Here is an 18,218-nt window from a genome sequence, read left to right as displayed (position 1 = left end):
GCATATCTTGATATTGCTGGTTCGTAAAATAACACCCGATCAAATTGATATCATTATATCAGCTGAAATTCCAGATGAAATCAGTGATCCAGAATTATTTGAAGTTGTCACGAAAAATATGATCCATGACCCTTGCGGTCAGATAAATATGAATTCGCCATGCATGATCGATGGAAAATGTTCAAAACGGTATCCAAGAGCATTAACTTCGGATACTATTACAGGTGCCGACGGATACCCGTTGTACCGACGTCGGTCACTGGAGGATAATGGCCATACAACAACAATTAAAATACGCAATCAAGACGTTGAAGTTGATAATCGTTGGATTGTGCCTTATTCTCCACAATTGTCGAAAGTATTTCAGGCTCACATAAATGTTGAGTACTGTAATTCTGTTAAATCGATTAAATACATTTGCTAATATGTGAATAAAGGCGGTGATATGGCTGTTTTTGGAGTAGCAATAGCATTGATGAAATCGCACAATATCAAATGGGGCGCTACATTAGCACTAATGAAGCTCTTTGGAGAACTTATTGTTATGGAAGCGCATTTACCGTAGAAGCAGTAAGGAAGGCGGTTGGCATGATGTGTTGGTGCACAGTGGCTAGTCATTGTCGGCTGGGGCGGGTCCTTGCCAACCTTATTGTTCCTGCGCCATATACAGAAAAAAGTTCCTATCATGCCTATCAAAACGAGCAGCTGTCGAATTCAAAACAAACTGACAGAAGCGCAGAGACCGACTCAAAACGCTTATAATTCAAACTAAAACAACATCCGGCTGTCACGGACAGACCGTTAACATTCAAAAAAAATTCAAAAAAAACTGGCGCAAAAAAAAATTACCGAACCGGACATGACCGGTTACTAACTCTAAAAACCCAATTCAAAAAAAAACTGCTGAAATTAAAATAAAATAACCAAAGGGAAAATAAACATAAAGGGCCGAATATATATAGGGGGCGCCGCGGGTGGTGTTGCGACGCCCGGTGCTTGTCCCACCCTCAATAACCATGGCCACCGACGCACCTGTATTTCGGTGGCCCCTTACCTGTGTGCCCTAAGTGCCTTCTAAACAAGTAAGGAAGTCAGCATTCCCATATTGTCAACAACTTTATTCAATGCTCATTATTACTACTAACATAGCTTTCTACTTTTGTTCTTACTATAAGGGTTTTGAATGTGTTTATGTTTATAAATTCATTGAAAGTAATAATAGTCGGGTTGTTTTATAATCTAATATACTATATATGTAATAAAAACAAATATTTTTTTTGTAGAACTTTGATCAAATGCCCTTTTCTCCTTTTCTTTTTTACAAATCTATCTTATGGCTGTACACTTTGGATACAACTTCTGATAATTGGGGCCCCCTTACAAAATTAATAGTTGTTGTATTAAACTTACTTTGAGTTTAACTGAACATCAATTCGATGTTACACATAGTATAATGACAGTAATATGTACTATGCACTAAGAAATTAGTTATAAACGCAACTAGGACTAAACTTGGGGTAAATCCTACCCCTCAAAAAATATTGTTTCACAAGCTCAAGTAAAACGTAAGCTTTTAGATTCATGGATAAATTACCGAAGTCATTCACCTGTTCAGATAAAACATGAACCCTTTAAACTTATAGTACAATTAATGAAATTGTTTTACTTGTTCAGTTGAAACGTTAACTATTTTATCTGTAACAGTCAGGGTTGGTATTGTTTCGGGTTTGGTTCGACTCAGTCACAAAAAAATGTATACAACACAAAGTTTTGTTTTGATAACGCAAGCTAATCCGCATTACTTGTTATTTGCGTCTCTTAATATAGAGTTAATGCATTTTACTGATAATGCAACTGAACTTGAATTACCAATAAAACTTTCTTCCTTACCGAAACAATATCAACACTTTTGCTCACTACAAAATCCTATTCGCCACGATGGCATCAATTAAAAAAAAATGTAATAGTAAAGTTTTACCACAACGCAAAGCAGATTTTAATACCTGAAACGCCTTTTTCTTTGTTTCATAGGCAGTATAAATTGCACACCTATGTTCGGCCTGGGTGCGTCTGAAACCGGCAGTGGGTAGGCGCACACGGGTCGATCTCGGAATGGATGGGTCACTCGGAATAAATAAAGAAGAACGCAAAAGAGGAATTCCTCGTTATAAAATAATGTTTAATTCCAAAGTGAAAAGAAAAATATACAATAGGTATAATGTTACCTTACCGTACAAAATGCTGGTGGTGATGATCCTGGGCGATGTGAACTGCTTGGCGGTTAATCGAGAAAGAGGCCGGTTATCTCGTTGAGGACAACCGCTAAGCCGCGAAAAAGTCCTCTGGTATTAAGGAGGGGAAAAAAGCCACACACACAACAACCCCCACATATACGTGCATGGATGCTGACAACCCGCACACACACGTGCATGCGTATGAAACGCATGCATGTGCATGCATGCACACAAATGCGGCGTGAGTGTGGGTGGCTGGAAATATTATTAAAACGTTAGGGAGGGGCGCCGTCAATCAGATAAAAGTTAGGCATTGGGCCTAAACATGCCGCCCCCCTTGCGGTACGCAACATCACAGTCCGCCAAGGATCACCGACCGTGAAGAAGAGAAAAAAAATAAAAAACTTATAATTAATTATATCTAACTTAACATAATGCCGGCCAGTCCGCCGGCTTGGCGGCACGCAAAATGGTTTGCGCAGTGTGGGAGCTTGGTTGCTGCTGCCTCGGTCATTCACCAATTTTCCCGTTATGGTGTAAGGCGTGAGCCAGGTTTGCCTAGAGCTTGGGATTGCGAAAAGAAGTAAGAAGATATACGTGTTCATATTTCTTGCCGTTTATTACAAATTCATTGGAAATTCTATGCTTGTGAATTTTGTATGAAGAAAATTCAATAAAAAATAACGTATTGTAATGATACAAGCTTTTAAAACGCACACCTCCATTGTGAATTCATACAAGTGGCGAATTTTCGATAAAACGTTCACAATAGTGAGCAGCGAGTGAGTATTAATATGTAGTCTGATTTTCTGTATACAAATTTAAAGGAAAAGCTGATTTGAAACAAATGTGCAATTCATGGCACTTCAATTTAATAACGGCGAACACAAGAAAAAGAAACCTTTCTTCCATTCTCTGACCCTTCGCGACAGCCGTTCTCCCTGTCAGCTATGATTTGACACGTTGGTATGGCAATGGAGGGATAGAAAGATTTTTCACTTGTACGAAGTCACAATGCACACCTCTTGCGACTGTGTACAACAGAAATTCAATGAAAAATAAAAAGGAGAAAAAGTGTAAAATTCATGTATTTCGGTCGTTACCGAACATTTTGCTGTTAGGCCTTCGCTGTGCTCGAGAGTACCCAACCGAAGATGGTACTCTGAGCTAACAAAGGGGCAAACGTGGTGGGCAGAATCCCTGGGAGTATTATCTCGGCATATACATCTGTGCCTAGGACGAGGCGGATCGGGGCGGATGAGTAGAACTGCGGATCCGCCAGACGAAGATGTGCGTAAGGGGCTGCGATGGCACTGTCGATGCTGGTTGTGGGTGTCGTGCGCCGAAAATTGGCTACGACCGCAGCATGGGTCGCAATCCTTCTGTTCTGTCCGTGTCTTCCTCGGATACGCAGCAGACATCCTGCTTGCCCGCCAATGTTGCTGGTAGGAAGTTGGAGCTCCTGGGCGAGCTCATCCGCAATCACTGTGGTGGGGGAGCATCCGTCGATTAAGGCGCGAATGAGGTGTAGCCGCCCCCCTGCTTCTATTTTCACGACCGCGATGGGGGTGATCGCTACCGTCGGTATCATGGTGGCGGTGGCAGCTGAATTCGGGGCTAGGAGCCCTGCCCGGAAGGCGGACACGGTAGTGAGCTGCAGCGAGTTGGATCCATGACTGCGATCTCCTGGTTGATAATGGGTGTGATATCTTTGTTGCAGGCGAAGAGGCCTTGTCTCCGCTCGGCGATCGCGCGGTGGTTGTCTTCGTTGAGGGTCCTTAGTTTGCCGGCGAAGAGACCGAGTCTTGATGGGTTGTGCTGGAGCCGCTTCCTTTCGTGTTCGGGCGAAGAGACCGAGTCTCCGCTCCGGTTCGGTGGATTCGAGCTGGACGAAGAGGCCCAGTCTCCGTTCCAGCATCTGACGCATATAACGAGATGGAGTCGTCAATCCGCTCACGGGGTGATTCCAGCTCCTCCTCAACTTGTACACTCCATGGTTTGGAGCGGGCTTCGTGGAGTAGCTGTTCCTCTTCATCAATCGAGGAGATGTGAAGCATCGTGTGATGTTTTTCGCCGCATTTTTTACATCGGCCTTGGCTTGGGCACGTATTCGAGCTGTGGTCTAGAGCCAAGCAATTTCCACAGCAGCTCCCGCGGATCGCTAAGTAAAGACGCTCCTCGGGTTTTTTGGCCCGAAAGATGGGGCACAGGCGTATGGGATGTTGCTTAAAACAAGCGCGGCATTCCGACGTATAACGCATGACGTTCTTGGCAGCGCTTCGTTGCATAGCGGCAAAGCGACCCATTTTTCTGAAAGAAATGCAATATGTTTGACTGGGTCGAGTCATTCTCGAAAATGCGGGGGCGAGTGGTCCCTAGTTGTATTATTGGGGATTTGGGAAATTTTATTAGCGCCCGCATAAGGGGAAACATCTGTCGCTGCATAAAAAAAAATATTCATATGTGGCGTGCATTATGCATGGCCTCTTTCCCCGCACGTTATGTGCCTGGGTCTTTAGTGCCTTATTTTGTTTATTTTGTGTCACCCGGTAGCGTTTTAGTTGGCCACGGGCACACTAGTGCTGCAGAAAATGAGCATTTACGATTTTTCGGTTCGCACATTCTGGTGCCGGACCGGGTAGAAAGTGTATAGCGTGGGTTCTTTTGATTCGCTGTTATTTGTGTTGTTGGGGCTAAATCCCAACAACTTCCCTGCCCGCCACAAAAAAAAATGTTTGGACAGCAAAATTGTATGCGATGTAAAGAAAAAATAAAAAAAATGTTCGTTTTGGATGAGGAGAATCATTTGTAGAATGTATCATTTTTCTCTTTTTGTATTACCTTTCGGTTATTTATTCAATCTTTCCCAAGTACGCTTGTAGTCCCGTTTCATTGATGGCGTTTAGCAAACGACACGGTTCCCGAAGGGTATTTGGCTCCGGTACCGATTTTTCCGGAAACGGGTTTTTGGGTACCCGTTTGCATCATTTTATGCATCCCTAACATAATGTACATTTAACTCGGCATATATATGTACATACGTTGGTATAAGTATATGGGCAGTCAGTGCACGGACTTTACCGCATTGGTAGTTTGACCGACCTTTTTGACCCATTTTTCATTTTCTACTACTTCTGCTACCAAAACTTAGATTCTACCAATATTTCAGTATTTTCGCACTGAAAACGTATACTGCGATAATTTTAAAGTATTGAATTGCAGAGCCCACCCAACTAACATTAGGAGGCGATACTGACCAACTCAGTCAATGTTGAAAAATTTCTGAAGAACTTAAACAGGAAATAAATTTTTGAGTAGAGAAATTTTTGAATGAAACTAAAAGGTTCTACGGAAACGATTACCTGCCGAGATCGGTTATTTTGTGGCGGTACCTTTGGTACTTTGGAATATTGTTGTTGTGATTAGACGTTTTGGTGCATGTTTGTCGGTATTTCTCACTCACGATACAGGAAAAAAGTGAGTATCGTATAGGCATAAGCAATGTACATAGGTATATACAAATGTACATGTAATTTTGTCTTGTTTACGAGTTTTAAAGTGTCATTTTCTGAAATGCGCGTTATTTGTTTTACAATAAATTATTAAGTGTTTGGGACAAATAAGAACTATAGCTGTTGTTTTCTTGGTAAAAAATCTACCAACTACTACTATTTTAATTTTTTTTGTGTCTACCAACATTTTCCTCTTAAAAAGTCCGCGTACTGGTAGATATTTACCGGCAGCAAAGACAAAAAAAATTGCGAACATTCATACACGCCCGTGTATAGAATGCAAATTTCTCAGAATTGAAACAAACGGGACTAATCGAAAGATTTTTTCCGTTGTTTCATTATTTTTACTACGGCGCGTAGCCGTAGTACAATCATTTGCGAATTTGCTCTTAGACGTCAAAAAACATTTTTAAACAAAATTTCACCTTTTGCATGAATAAAGGAAAAAAATTCGGCCAAAAACGCTAACTACGTGTAAAACTACATGAAAGTTCAACGAAATATCGCTACTAGTGTGCTTGTTTGTAGAGTTCAAAGAGCCGCGCATTGGCGAAAGAACATTTGCAAATATTGAGGTACTACGTGCGGCGACCGACCATTCACACGGCCGTAGACTCGACAAAGCAGGGTATCCTGCAGATTGGTAACAGGAATCGTTTCACAATCCACCGCATAGCTGTACAGTGTAATATTTGTATTTGTCCCAAACAACAAGTGTATTTGGGTAAAACGCAACGGCGCCGGTTAGAATGGACGCCAAGAATGACGATTCGGCTGGTAGCGACTCGCTGGACAAATATTATCGCTATTGAAAATAATTACAAAATCGATGAGAATATCATAACATAAGATTGAGTTAAACGCGTAAGTATAGAGGAAATATGCTGGCAACTATACCGTTTGCCACAAGTCCCACGAATACAATTTTCTTGTTCGTTGGGTAGCAAAACAAAAGCGTGTTAATTTCTAGAGAACTTAAGTGAAGTGTTCAGTACCGGTATATTCTATTAATGTGTAGCCTTCTTTCGAATAAACAAAATATATATTTCCCACCGTAAATTAAAATAAAGGATACGCAATGCAAAAGCTTAACTTCATGACTTTGAAGTCAGTCCATACGGAATATTCTGCCGATTCAGTGGAATGGTGCCCACATCCACATTTCCAATCATATTTGGCTTGTGGTACCAATCATATTTGGCTTGTGAGGCTGTTGTTGGAAGCAGCAGCAATGTTGTTGTCGTTTTCCTGGCACAACAATGTTAAGGATGTTGTGGTTGATGGCGGCAGCGGCGGCGGCGGCGTTGGTGTTGTCGTTGATGCCGTCAGAGGCTGCTGATGTTGGTGTTGATGTTGATGATGTTGTTGTTGCTGTATATGAAAATGTTGTTGCAAAAAATGTAAGCGATCCAAAATGTGTTGCTGTTGTGCGCACGGATTGTTGTTGTTGCTGTTGTTACCACCGTTGTTTTCACTAATGTTTGTGTTGTTATTGTTGCTGTTACTATAACTACTGTTGCTATAATTTAAATCGTTCTGCAGTTTGTCCAATTTGTTGTTATTAACGGTATTGTTGTTGCAATCAAATTGACGTTTGTTTTTACGTAAGAAATATGAAAACTTTGCGTTTGCCAGTTCACTGGCGGTGCTAACGTAAAAATCTGCCGGGGTCTTTGTTCCACTTGCTTTGGCTCTAATAATTATTCTGTTTTGTGGTCTTAAATTGCAGTGGCTGATGTTGTGGCTGCTGGTGCTGAGACCGTATGTAATCAGCCGAGCTTCCAAAATACTTGCCACACGGATTGTAGTTGATTCAAAATTCCTGTTGCTATATCCAGCTGCTTATATCTTAATTCAAAGAATTTTTTTTTATTTTGTAGTGTTTTGGTAAATTCTTTCAAAGTCGCTATTTTGTTATAGGCTTTTTATTTAATTTGTTGATTTGATATGCGCGACCGACGGAAGTTCCAGCCTCCAATATAAACAAATCACATACACGCTTGGCTATTTAAAAGCGTTGAGAATTCAAAAAAAAATTAAATTTAAATTTGTAGTAGGTAGGTAGATATTGAATATACATATTTGTATGTATACATGTAGACACACTTTGATAGCTAAATAAGCATATTTTTGCATTTAAAAAGGTCGTATATATCTTTATAGATTTTGTTCGACTACAAAACAACTACAGGAAATTTATCCTATGGAAACAGCTGCCATTCTCGATATGAAGTGGTTACGTACTCAATCTGAGGATAATCCTTTATTGGCAGCTGTCAATTCATTTGGTCAAGTCGAATTATATGAAATGAAAGATGATATATTAAGAATGATAAGTAACTTGGAATTAAATCCTATTTATGATAATATATTAGCATTATCATTGGATTGGCGACGTTTGGGATGTTCAACAAGTCAGCAATTTCAAATACTTATCTCAGATTCGAAAGGTGGCTTAAACCTAATCGATTACAAACCAGAGCTGGGTCTCAAAAAAGTTGACACATTCTCAGCACATGGCTTCGAAGCATGGACATGTGCCTTTTATAAATGGGATATTAACCGCATTTACAGCGGTGGCGATGATATACTCCTGCAAGCATACGATCTACGATCATCCTCCCGAATTTTCACAAGCAAATCGCATAATGCCGGCGTTACTTCATTGCTTAGTCATTCAATGCGAGAATATTTATTACTAACTGGATCTTATGATGAACATCTACGCATATTCGATACGCGCTCAATGAAAGCACCACTAGAACAATTGAATCTTGGCGGTGGTATTTGGCGTTTGCAGGCCGATCCTTTCCAGGGTGATCGCATTTTAGCAGCTTGCATGTATCATAATTTTAGTATCGTGCAACTTTCCAACGAGGAATTGATTGTTCCCACCATTGTTGGCGAATATTTTGCACATAAAGGTATTTACTATGGTGCAGATTGGTGCCGCAATATAAAATGCAATGAAAATCAAGATTTCTACGTCGCGACATGGTCGTTTTACGATCATAAACTAAATGTAGCTCACGTAAAGGACGCACAATTATTTTAAGCAAATGTTAAATTGTACAGTGTCAGTTAAAACTCATTACCAAAATTCCCTTCCGTCCTAGGATTGTTAAATCTTTTATGTAAGAAGAAAACTAGAAGTTATTTGAAATAAGTTGAGCTATTCCAATCACGACGCTCGTCAACGCCAGACATATTGATGAAAGTAACAGTTGCATTTCGCCGTTGTTGGTAGCACGCATAGCCAACAGGCTGATTGACTCCAAAAATATATTAATTTTGATGGAAAATGTTAAGTTTTAATAGAATTTTTTTTTTTTTTCGAAGACACGTAGTTTTCCACCTTTTGCTTTTTGTTCGTTTCGTTGTTGGTAATAGTGTTGCGGTTGGTACCGAAGGTTGGTGGGATTTGGATCCCATAGACCGGGAATTACTTCTGTTACCATTGAATTCGTCACTTACATTACAAAATGATGTTCCAGTTTATTTGCCGAAACGAGATGCAATGCTAGCATATAGATTTGTACCAATTCCATTGGCTCCAACAAATGTGATATGTGTAACATGTGGAGCAGTTCCAAGTCTTCATGAGTTGCGTGCTATGGCACATAGCGTATTTTTTAGTTGCAACTCAACTACAGAATGTGGAACGGTGCATGGCTCGGAATTTACCAGAGCATTTTGAAATTGACCAATGTGTTCTGGCTATGATTGTGGCAAACATAAACGTTTGGGATATCATAAGTGTTATGCACACTATGACCAATTTGGGAATGCAATATTCATATTATTTATGTCCTCAATACCGACGCCTGCGATGAGATTTATTTGGCACAGGCTTTTGTATTCCATTTTAAAAGATAAAATAATCGATTGGTAAAGTTTTCTATACATTTCCTTTGACGGCAAAGAAATGATTTTTTTTTTTTTTTTCATAGCCTTATATTAAGTTGTATTGGATATTCCTTTAATAGAAACGGCCGCTTAAATAATAGTAAACCTAGCACAACATAAATTATTGCCTATTAGTTTATTTAATATTACAAGATTTTGAACTTGAGCGTACAGAGAACTTGAGTGTAGACCTGACCGAGAGTACAATAGCTTACGGTTAGTAGAATTTGTAATCTAAAATATATATCGTCGGTGAAAGTTCCGACCAACTGTTGTCGTATTCTTTGAGTTTTTGAAGTGATTATATCAAATCGCCTCCAAGACTGTCGGCTTACTACCGGGCTATGGGATTATTTCCACTTTTTTGTTATTAAGGCCCATCTATGGTAGAAAACTTTTATCTGTGGTTTGAGCTTTCATAGACGATATGAACCGTATTTATATCAATGAATATGTGTGATGGAAAACCTCATATTTCCTTTTCCATAAATTTAGCTGTCGTGTGCTTCACAATAAAAGACGTGACGCTTATATGCATCCACAATTCATTGCGGACGTTATGAAACCAGTGAACCTGATGAAATTATGGATCAGGAAGTACCGAACTTATCTGGTGGGGGAACGAGTTACACATCCAGTCACAGCACGCAACTATCAATCAACGAAAACAAAGAGGGTGAGTTTAGAACTTGACTTGCTACTAATGTAGATGATATGTATAAGCATCTAGGTTTGCATTTTAACTTGTTTTATAATTTGTTGTCAGTCCTTCTTTCACAAAAGTTTTTTTTTTTTTGCCAATTTCTCGATTTTTTCATTGGAAACTCAAAATTTATGAGTAGAAGAAATTCTGTTTTTTTTTTGTTTTTTTTTTTTTTTAACAAAAGGTTTTGGGTGATGGGATGAATTTTCATAAATTCTGTTAGCCGAGTGCCTTTGAACGAGTGCATATGCATTATGTGGCAGATCATGGATCTGCGTTAGGATTCTGGTGTCCTCGCTCTGGGGAGTGAGTGAATTCGGGTTTGATTTTGGAAATTGAAAATAAGTATTTTGTGGCAGATGCGGATCTGCATTAGGGTTGTTGGTTGGCCTCGTTCCGGGTGAACGAGAGCTGGGGTTGAATTTTCTGACAGGAGGTATGTGGAGGAACGGACGGATTGTTAGGAGGAACTCGTGGTCCTCCCACACTCGATCTCCGTAGGGAGAAGGATCAGTTTGACCAAAGGTCGTCTGACTTGACCCTTCTCGGTTATGAGGTCGACTACACGTACTCGGTTATCTTCGCCGGGGAGTACGTTGACGACTCTACCTAACCTCCATTCGTTGGGAGATAAGTTGTCCTCTTTGAGGACGGCGAGATCTCCCACTTGTATGTTTTCTTTGGGATGCTTCCACTTCACTCGTTTTTGAAGTTCGGATAGATATTCCACCTTCCATCGCTTGCAGAAAGTATGATGGAGGGCTTTGAGTTTCTGCCACCGATTTATCATCGAGGCAGAGCTCTCACTAGCATCTGGTTCTGGCGGAGCCAGTAGGTGGCTGCCCGTTAGGAAATGTCCTGGGGTTAGTGGTTCCAGATCCGTTGGGCCATTCGACCCTGGACTGAGTGGGCGCGAGTTGAGGCATGCCTCAATCCTGCACAAAATGGTTTGGAACTCCTCCATGGTGTACTTATGGGGAGATGCGATCTTTTTGAAGTGGCTTTTGAAGCTCTTCACTCCCGCCTCCCACAAGCCGCCCATATGTGGAGCGCCAGCGGGAATAAAATGCCAAGTTAATGCTTGATGGCTATACTTGGAGACTGTTTTGTCTCGACTTTCTGCCAGGAAGGCTTTGAATTCCGATCGTAGAGATCTGGAAGCTCCGACAAAGTTCGTACCATTGTCGGAGTAGATGTTCTTCGGACATCCTCTTCTCGCGATAAAAGGCGAAAAAGCCGCGAGGAAACCTGGGGTACTAAGATCACTAGTGGCTTCTAAGTGGATGGCCTTAGTGGAAAAACAGACGAAAAGGCATACGTAGCCTTTTGACAGTCGACATCCCCTACCGCGCTTTTGATGTCGAAAGGCCCCGCAAAGTCTACCCCGGTATTGGTGAACGCGCGGGTAAAAGTAGTCCGTTCGCATGGAAGGGTCCCCATAAGTTGGGACTGTGCCTGCTTTCGTTGAATAATGCAGGTTTTGCAATTGTGGATGATGGCTCTGATCATGGTCTTGACATTCGGTATCCAGTATTGGGTTCGGATAAGACGGAGCATGAGCTGGTTCTCGCCATGAAGGGAGTCATGATGAGCCATCATAACGGTAAGGCGAGACAGCCTACAATTGTACGGCAAGATGATCGGATGACGCTCATTGTATGACATGTCCTTTGAAGCCCCTAGACGCCCCCCTGTTCTAATAATATCATCTTTGTCGATATATGGGTTGAGTGACAGTATTTCACTCTTTCGATCGATAGGTTCCCTATTTTTCAATTTTAAATATTCTGTCCCGTAAAATTGTTTCTGACAGACTCGTATTAATGCTTGAGTCGTTGCCTTATTCTCATGGGCTGAGATTATACACGACCTTTCGTGGAACATTGCTTTAGTTTTTGGGTGAGTTCGTTTATAAAATCTCCTAACATAGGATAGAACCTTCAAAGCCCTGGGTAAATTTGAAAAACGGTCGAGAATATCTACATGATCTACCCTTGTCGTGGCATATGTTTGTGCCCTCTTCTCCTCAACGGACGTTTTGTATTCGGTCTCTTGTGCTGGCCAGTGGGAATTGTTTTCTTGCAGCCAAGAAGGTCCCTGCCACCACAACGAATTGTTGACCAACTCTGATGCAAGTAGTCCTCTGCTTCCTAGATCCGCTGGATTAGATTCCGAGTCCACGTGAAGCCAGTCCTTGCTACCGACCATATCGATGATCTTAGTGATTCGGTGTGCGACGAAGGTTGACCAGTAACAGGGCGGCTTTCTTATCCATGCGAGTACGATGGTTGAATCCGTCCAGAGGTGAACTTTTGCTGGTCCCAGATGAATGTTTCTGAATATTGATTCCATGATCTCTGCAAGCAGCACGGCGCCGCATAGTTCTAAACGTGGTAGCGAGATGGTTTTCACTGGAGCTACTCTGGTTTTCGCTAAAAGTAAGTGTATGAAAACCTGATCGTTTCTTTTCACGCGCATGTATATCGCTGCCGCATATGCTTTCTCGGAAGCGTCACAGAAGCCGTGGATTTCAATGTCGTCTTCCGGTGAAAAATTTACCCACCGCGGTATCCTAATGTTATCTATTTCGCTATAGTGTTGGGTGAAATTTTCCCACCGTTCTAAGGTAGTTGGGGAGACAGGTTCATCCCACCCGGTGCCCTCTAACCAGATGTTCTGCATTAGTATTTTTGCTACTATGACCATTGGTGCAAGCCAGCCTAAAGGGTCGAAAAGTTTGGCTATAGCGGATAGGATTGCGCGTTTGGTGGTATTCTCGCCATTCCCTAAAGCTCCTGCTGTAAAGTAAAACATGTCTGAGTGCGCGTTCCATCGTATTCCGAGTGCCTTCACCGAGCTAGCCTCTTCAAACGCTAGGAAGTCCTCGCTGAGCAAATCCGTTTTGGGGATGTCCTGAAGGATTTCCTCACAATTTGATGTCTACTTGCGCAATGGAAAGCCAGCTGAGTGTAATGCTTTGCGAATCTCGTTTCTTGCTCTGATGGTTGACGCTATTGTATGCCCTCCAGATAAAACGTCGTCGACATACATACTTTCGCGTAATATACCCGATGCTATTGGGTGGGTATTTTCTACATCATCAGCCAATTGTAGAAGTGACCGTATCGCGAGGTAGGGGGCGCAGTTTACACCAAAGGTGACAGTTTTTAGTTCGTAAAGACTGATGGGTTCGTTGGGGGATGTTCGATGGACAATTCTTTGAAACTTGGCGTGATTATCGGTCACCCAAATTTGCCTATACATCTTTTCTATGTCACTATTAAAGACAAAGCGGTACAGTCTCCAACGTAGAATTAAAATAGGCAAGTCTGCTTGGAGTACTGGACCTGCGTGGAGTATGTCGTTTAGACTAATGCCATTTGCTGTCGGACTTGACGCGTTGAAGACGACGCGCACTTTGGTAGTGGTACTTTCCGCTTTTACCACGGCGTGGTGGGGCAGGAAATAACTATCGGAGTCGTCGGATGGAATGTTGTTTTTGATTTTTCTCATATGTCCAAGCGTTTCGTATTCGGATAACACCCTAACTCTTGGTTTTTCAGTAATCGCCCCTCATTTCTGAAGAATTGTGAACATGCGCGCTTTAGGGACGGTTCTAATTTAATATTCTCAGGGTAATCCAGCCTGAATGGTAGCGAAACGGTATATCTTCCACTTTCATCACGTTTTGTTGTGTCCTTAAATAATTGTTCACAATACCTTTCTTCTTCATTAAGCATTTTATTTTTGGGCACATTTTCTACCTCCCAGAAAGCTTTTAATTGATTGTCTAACGCAACCTCGTTGTAGAATGACATGATGCTCTTCGTTGGACTCGGTGCTTCGATGCGACCGGTTAGTATCCAACCGAACACTGTCTCTTGGGCCAAAAGTGTATTTAGTACATTCTTTTTCAGACCGCTCAGTATAATTTGGGGATATGTGTCTCCTCCAAGTATGAGGTCTACGTCTTCGTTGATGTAGAACCTTTTATCTGCCAAAACCAAGTCTGAGAATGCCTGCATAGTCATGGCGTTGATATGGCAGGATGGAAGATTCCCAGTGAGTTTGGCTAGGACTAGAACGGGTGTAGTCAGGCTGAAGCAGGCATCCACTGGTGAACGTAATTCAATTTTGGATGCCTCTTTCACCTGAGCTGACACCGCATTTGTGATGCCTGAAACTTGGGCATACATTTTTCTCGCTGGCAAATTGATTCTGCGTTTCAGTCTTTCAGTTATAAAGGAACATTCAGACCCTGAATCAATTAATGCCCGTGCGGAGAAGTCGGTACCATTATGGCGAATGTGTACGCGAGCAGTTCCTAATAGCACACCTGTGCTGGAATTCGTATGACAGGATGTCACATTTTTGTTCCCGTTTGAACCTGGTTTTTCTGATTCCTGTCTCGCTAATGCCTGTCTAGAAGTAGAGGGCCTATTATCGTAGGAGTGTTGGGGCGGGTTGTAGGTGGTGTTTTTCTGTAGGGTATCCGCATGCAGGAGCGTATGGTGACGAGAGTGGCACGTATTGCAGTTGTAGGAACTGGTGCATCTGGTCACTGTGTGTACTGGGGATAGACAATTCAGACAACCACTTGTAGATTTTATGAATTTAATCCTTTCTGGAGGGGTTAACTCGCAAAAGCGTGAACAGTTGCGTAATCTGTGTTCAGGGGATTTACACATTTTACAAATTGATTTTATTGTTTGTTTGGATACTTTCGTTTGAAAAGCACCAAGTCTTTTCGTAGGGGTTTCTGACGATTGTCGCGACGCGTTTTGTTTTTGCACTTTCGAAGTGGCATGCCCTGTAAAACCAGACACTGTTTCAAGGGTTTGAAACCGATTAGACAGGAATTTATCCATATCCTCCCACTTGGATATGTTCATTTTATGGTCTATACTTTGCTCCCAAAGAGCCAGCGTTCTCTGGTAACTTGGTTGAGCATAGATAGGTCAGGATTGCATCCCAATTGGAAGTGTCAATTTTGTGGCATTTGAGGGACGAAATACAATTATTTATATCATTTTGCAGCTTTTTTATTGAACTGCCACACCCACTCTCTACCTTTTTTAAGTTAAATAAAATTTGTAGTTGTGTGTTAACTAAGATACGTTTGTTTTCGTATCTTTCACACAAGTTTTTCCAGGCCATCTCGAAACCTTCATTTGTGAGAGGGCATTTTTTAACGATATCTTTTGCTTCGCCTTGCGTTTTGTTGTTGAGATGGAATAAATTTTCCACCCCTTTCAAGCTGGAATTGTTTATATAAATTGCCGTGAAAAGGTCGCGAAAAGTTGGCCAAGACAGATAATCCCCTTTAAAAACTTCCGTGTCGCAAGCAGGGAGGCGAATTTTATGCGCATGAGGTTCTTGCTCAGGGTTGACGTTCTTGTCCGCTTTCTTGTATTTTTCTGCCTCAGCAGATATAGACGCTAGGCATCGCATGTAGATTGCGTATGCTGCTTTTTGCTTTTTTCTTACCGCCATAACGTCATCCCCTGACACCTCCTCAGATCCTAGTAGCGAATCAAACGCAGACTTTACCTTCTTCCACAAGGACCGCAACTCTTCCTGCTGTATCGCAAGGGTTTGTTTGCTATGGTCGCTTTCCGGAATAAGGCTGTAATCTGTATCAAACTCTGCGATTAATTCTACCAGTCTGATGTAGGTTTCCATGGTCTTGGTTACGTTTATTAAAGAGAAAATTGCCGATTAGAAATAATGAGAGTCTCCTGAATTAAGATACCTGACCAGCAGTGAATTAAAAAACTTTGAATTTCGACGTTTTATATTTATTACTTTTATTTCAGACTTTGTCAGTGTAGCGACAACGGAAAAGGGTTTATTTTTTGGACTTTTTGTCACAGCAGTGAAAAATAGCAAACGATATTATGTACAAACTTTTTGTCTCAGCGGCAACAACAAAAGGGGGGGGCCACTCGCCACGTCCACAGATAAATGAGTGTATTGTGAACAAATGACAAAGTGCGTGCGATATTGCTAATGAAAATCGAAAAATAACCAGAAAAAAGTGAAGAAAGAAATAAATTTTTTTACAAGAAGTGAGCGCCTGAATTAATTTAATTGGAATTAATGTGTTTGTGATGTGCCAAAAAAAACAACAACAAACTTATTCGGTATTGTGCGGAAAGTGAGGTTAGGTTAACCTCTTCCTTGTGTTGTGTCTGGAAAACCTTACCACTGGTGGGGGGATAGACCAGATAATCACAAGGATCGAAATAAAATTAATAAACCAAGTGATTTAATTTTTGAAATTGGAAAGAAAAAATTGGTGCTCACTAAATAACTTCACTTTTTCACTTCTTTTTTGATTTTAATTTTTTCGCGCACTACACAGGTCTTTTTTTTTTTTTTATTTATTTTGCAAAAAAAATAACACTCAAAAAAAAGTGGCAAGAAATATAACACTTACTTCTTATTGGTTTTTGTGCCAGAAAATTTGATTGTGCTGTGCTGTGGTTGGCGAATATGCTGTGGCTCTGGTCACCTATGTACAATAAACTCCAACTTTTTCCTTGTCAATTTTCGGCGGCTAATATCGTGTTGTATAATATGTAACTTCCAAACTTCTTTGTTATGTTCTGCTGGGATATACTTCGGCAAATAAATTTTTTGTAGGCAAAATTGGCAAATTTGATAGTACGCAAATGTGCTGTGTTGTGGACTGTATAATAAAAGGCGCTTTTAGTTCCTGGTGAGGAGGACCAATGTTCGGCCTGGGTGCGTCTGAAACCGGCAGTGGGTAGGCGCACACGGGTCGATCTCGGAATGGATGGGTCACTCGGAATAAATAAAGAAGAACGCAAAAGAGGAATTCCTCGTTATAAAATAATGTTTAATTCCAAAGTGAAAAGAAAAATATACAATAGGTATAATGTTACCTTACCGTACAAAATGCTGGCGGTGATGTTCCTGGGCGATGTGAACTGCTTGGCGGTTAATCGAGAAAGAGGCCGGTTATCCCGTTGAGGACAACCGCTAAGCCGCAAAAAAGTCCTCTGGTATTAAGGAGGGGAAAAAAGCCACACACACAACAACCCCCACATATACGTGCATGGGTGCTGACAACCCGCACACACACGTGCATGCGTATGAAACGCATGCATGTGCATGCATGCACACACATGCGGCGTGAGTGTGGGTGGCTGGAAATATTATTAAAACGTTAGGGAGGGGCGCCGTCAATCAGATAAAAGTTAGGCATTGGGCCTAAACACCAATATTGGTGGAATGACGGTGAGATGTCCATATTGTGATGCAGCCAAATTTCAGGGTGAAACGCCTGGCATGTGTTGTGCTAATGGAAAAGTGAGACTACCAGCATTTGAGTCTCCCCCCGATACACTTCATTCATTCATTTTTGGAACGTCGCAAACGTCTAAGCATTTTTTGTCTCACATTCAAGAATACAATGCGGTATTTCAAATGACTTTTTTTGGTGCGATCAAAATTGTAAGAGACAATTTCATGCCGACATTTAAGGTAATTACTTAATGCGGAATAGCATATGAAAATTGCGATCTGAGCAGCAACTTTTTTGATGTGTTCAAGAATTCGTATCCAGTATCTAATTACATTTCAAAGAAATATTACAGATTCAAGGTCTGATTTATCATCGAGCTGGATCCTTATTGCCGTATCCTGATGCTGATCATCAATTTTTGCAAATCTATTTTATCGGAGATGCAAATTGTGAATTGGATCAGCGTTGTACAATTGCTGCGCATGCAAGGCGACAAATTGTTTCTGAACTTCAAACCTTCTTACATCAGTACAATGAATTAATTCGATTGTTTAAAACCGCTCTCCATCGTATGCCATCTGATGATCACAGAA

At 41.3% G+C, this 18,218-nt stretch overlaps 1 protein-coding gene across 1 annotated transcript in view; it reads right to left on the bottom strand.

Annotated features, from left to right (window-relative positions):
* Positions 1 to 18,218, bottom strand: part of Cubn2 (Cubilin 2) — an 864,444-nt gene that overhangs the window by 324,300 nt on the left and 521,926 nt on the right. Inside the window, exon 17 of the mRNA XM_067791923.1 lies at positions 6,958 to 7,439. Within this exon, the coding sequence (XP_067648024.1) occupies positions 6,958 to 7,439 (482 nt within the window). The remainder of the gene's footprint in view (positions 1 to 6,957; positions 7,440 to 18,218) is intronic.

This window comes from Eurosta solidaginis, chromosome 5 (genome assembly GCF_040869045.1).
Source record: "Eurosta solidaginis isolate ZX-2024a chromosome 5, ASM4086904v1, whole genome shotgun sequence".
NCBI classification, from domain to species: domain Eukaryota; kingdom Metazoa; phylum Arthropoda; class Insecta; order Diptera; family Tephritidae; genus Eurosta; species Eurosta solidaginis.
The sequence above is the reverse complement of the archived record's forward strand: the minus strand, read 5'-3'. Positions and strand labels throughout refer to the sequence as shown.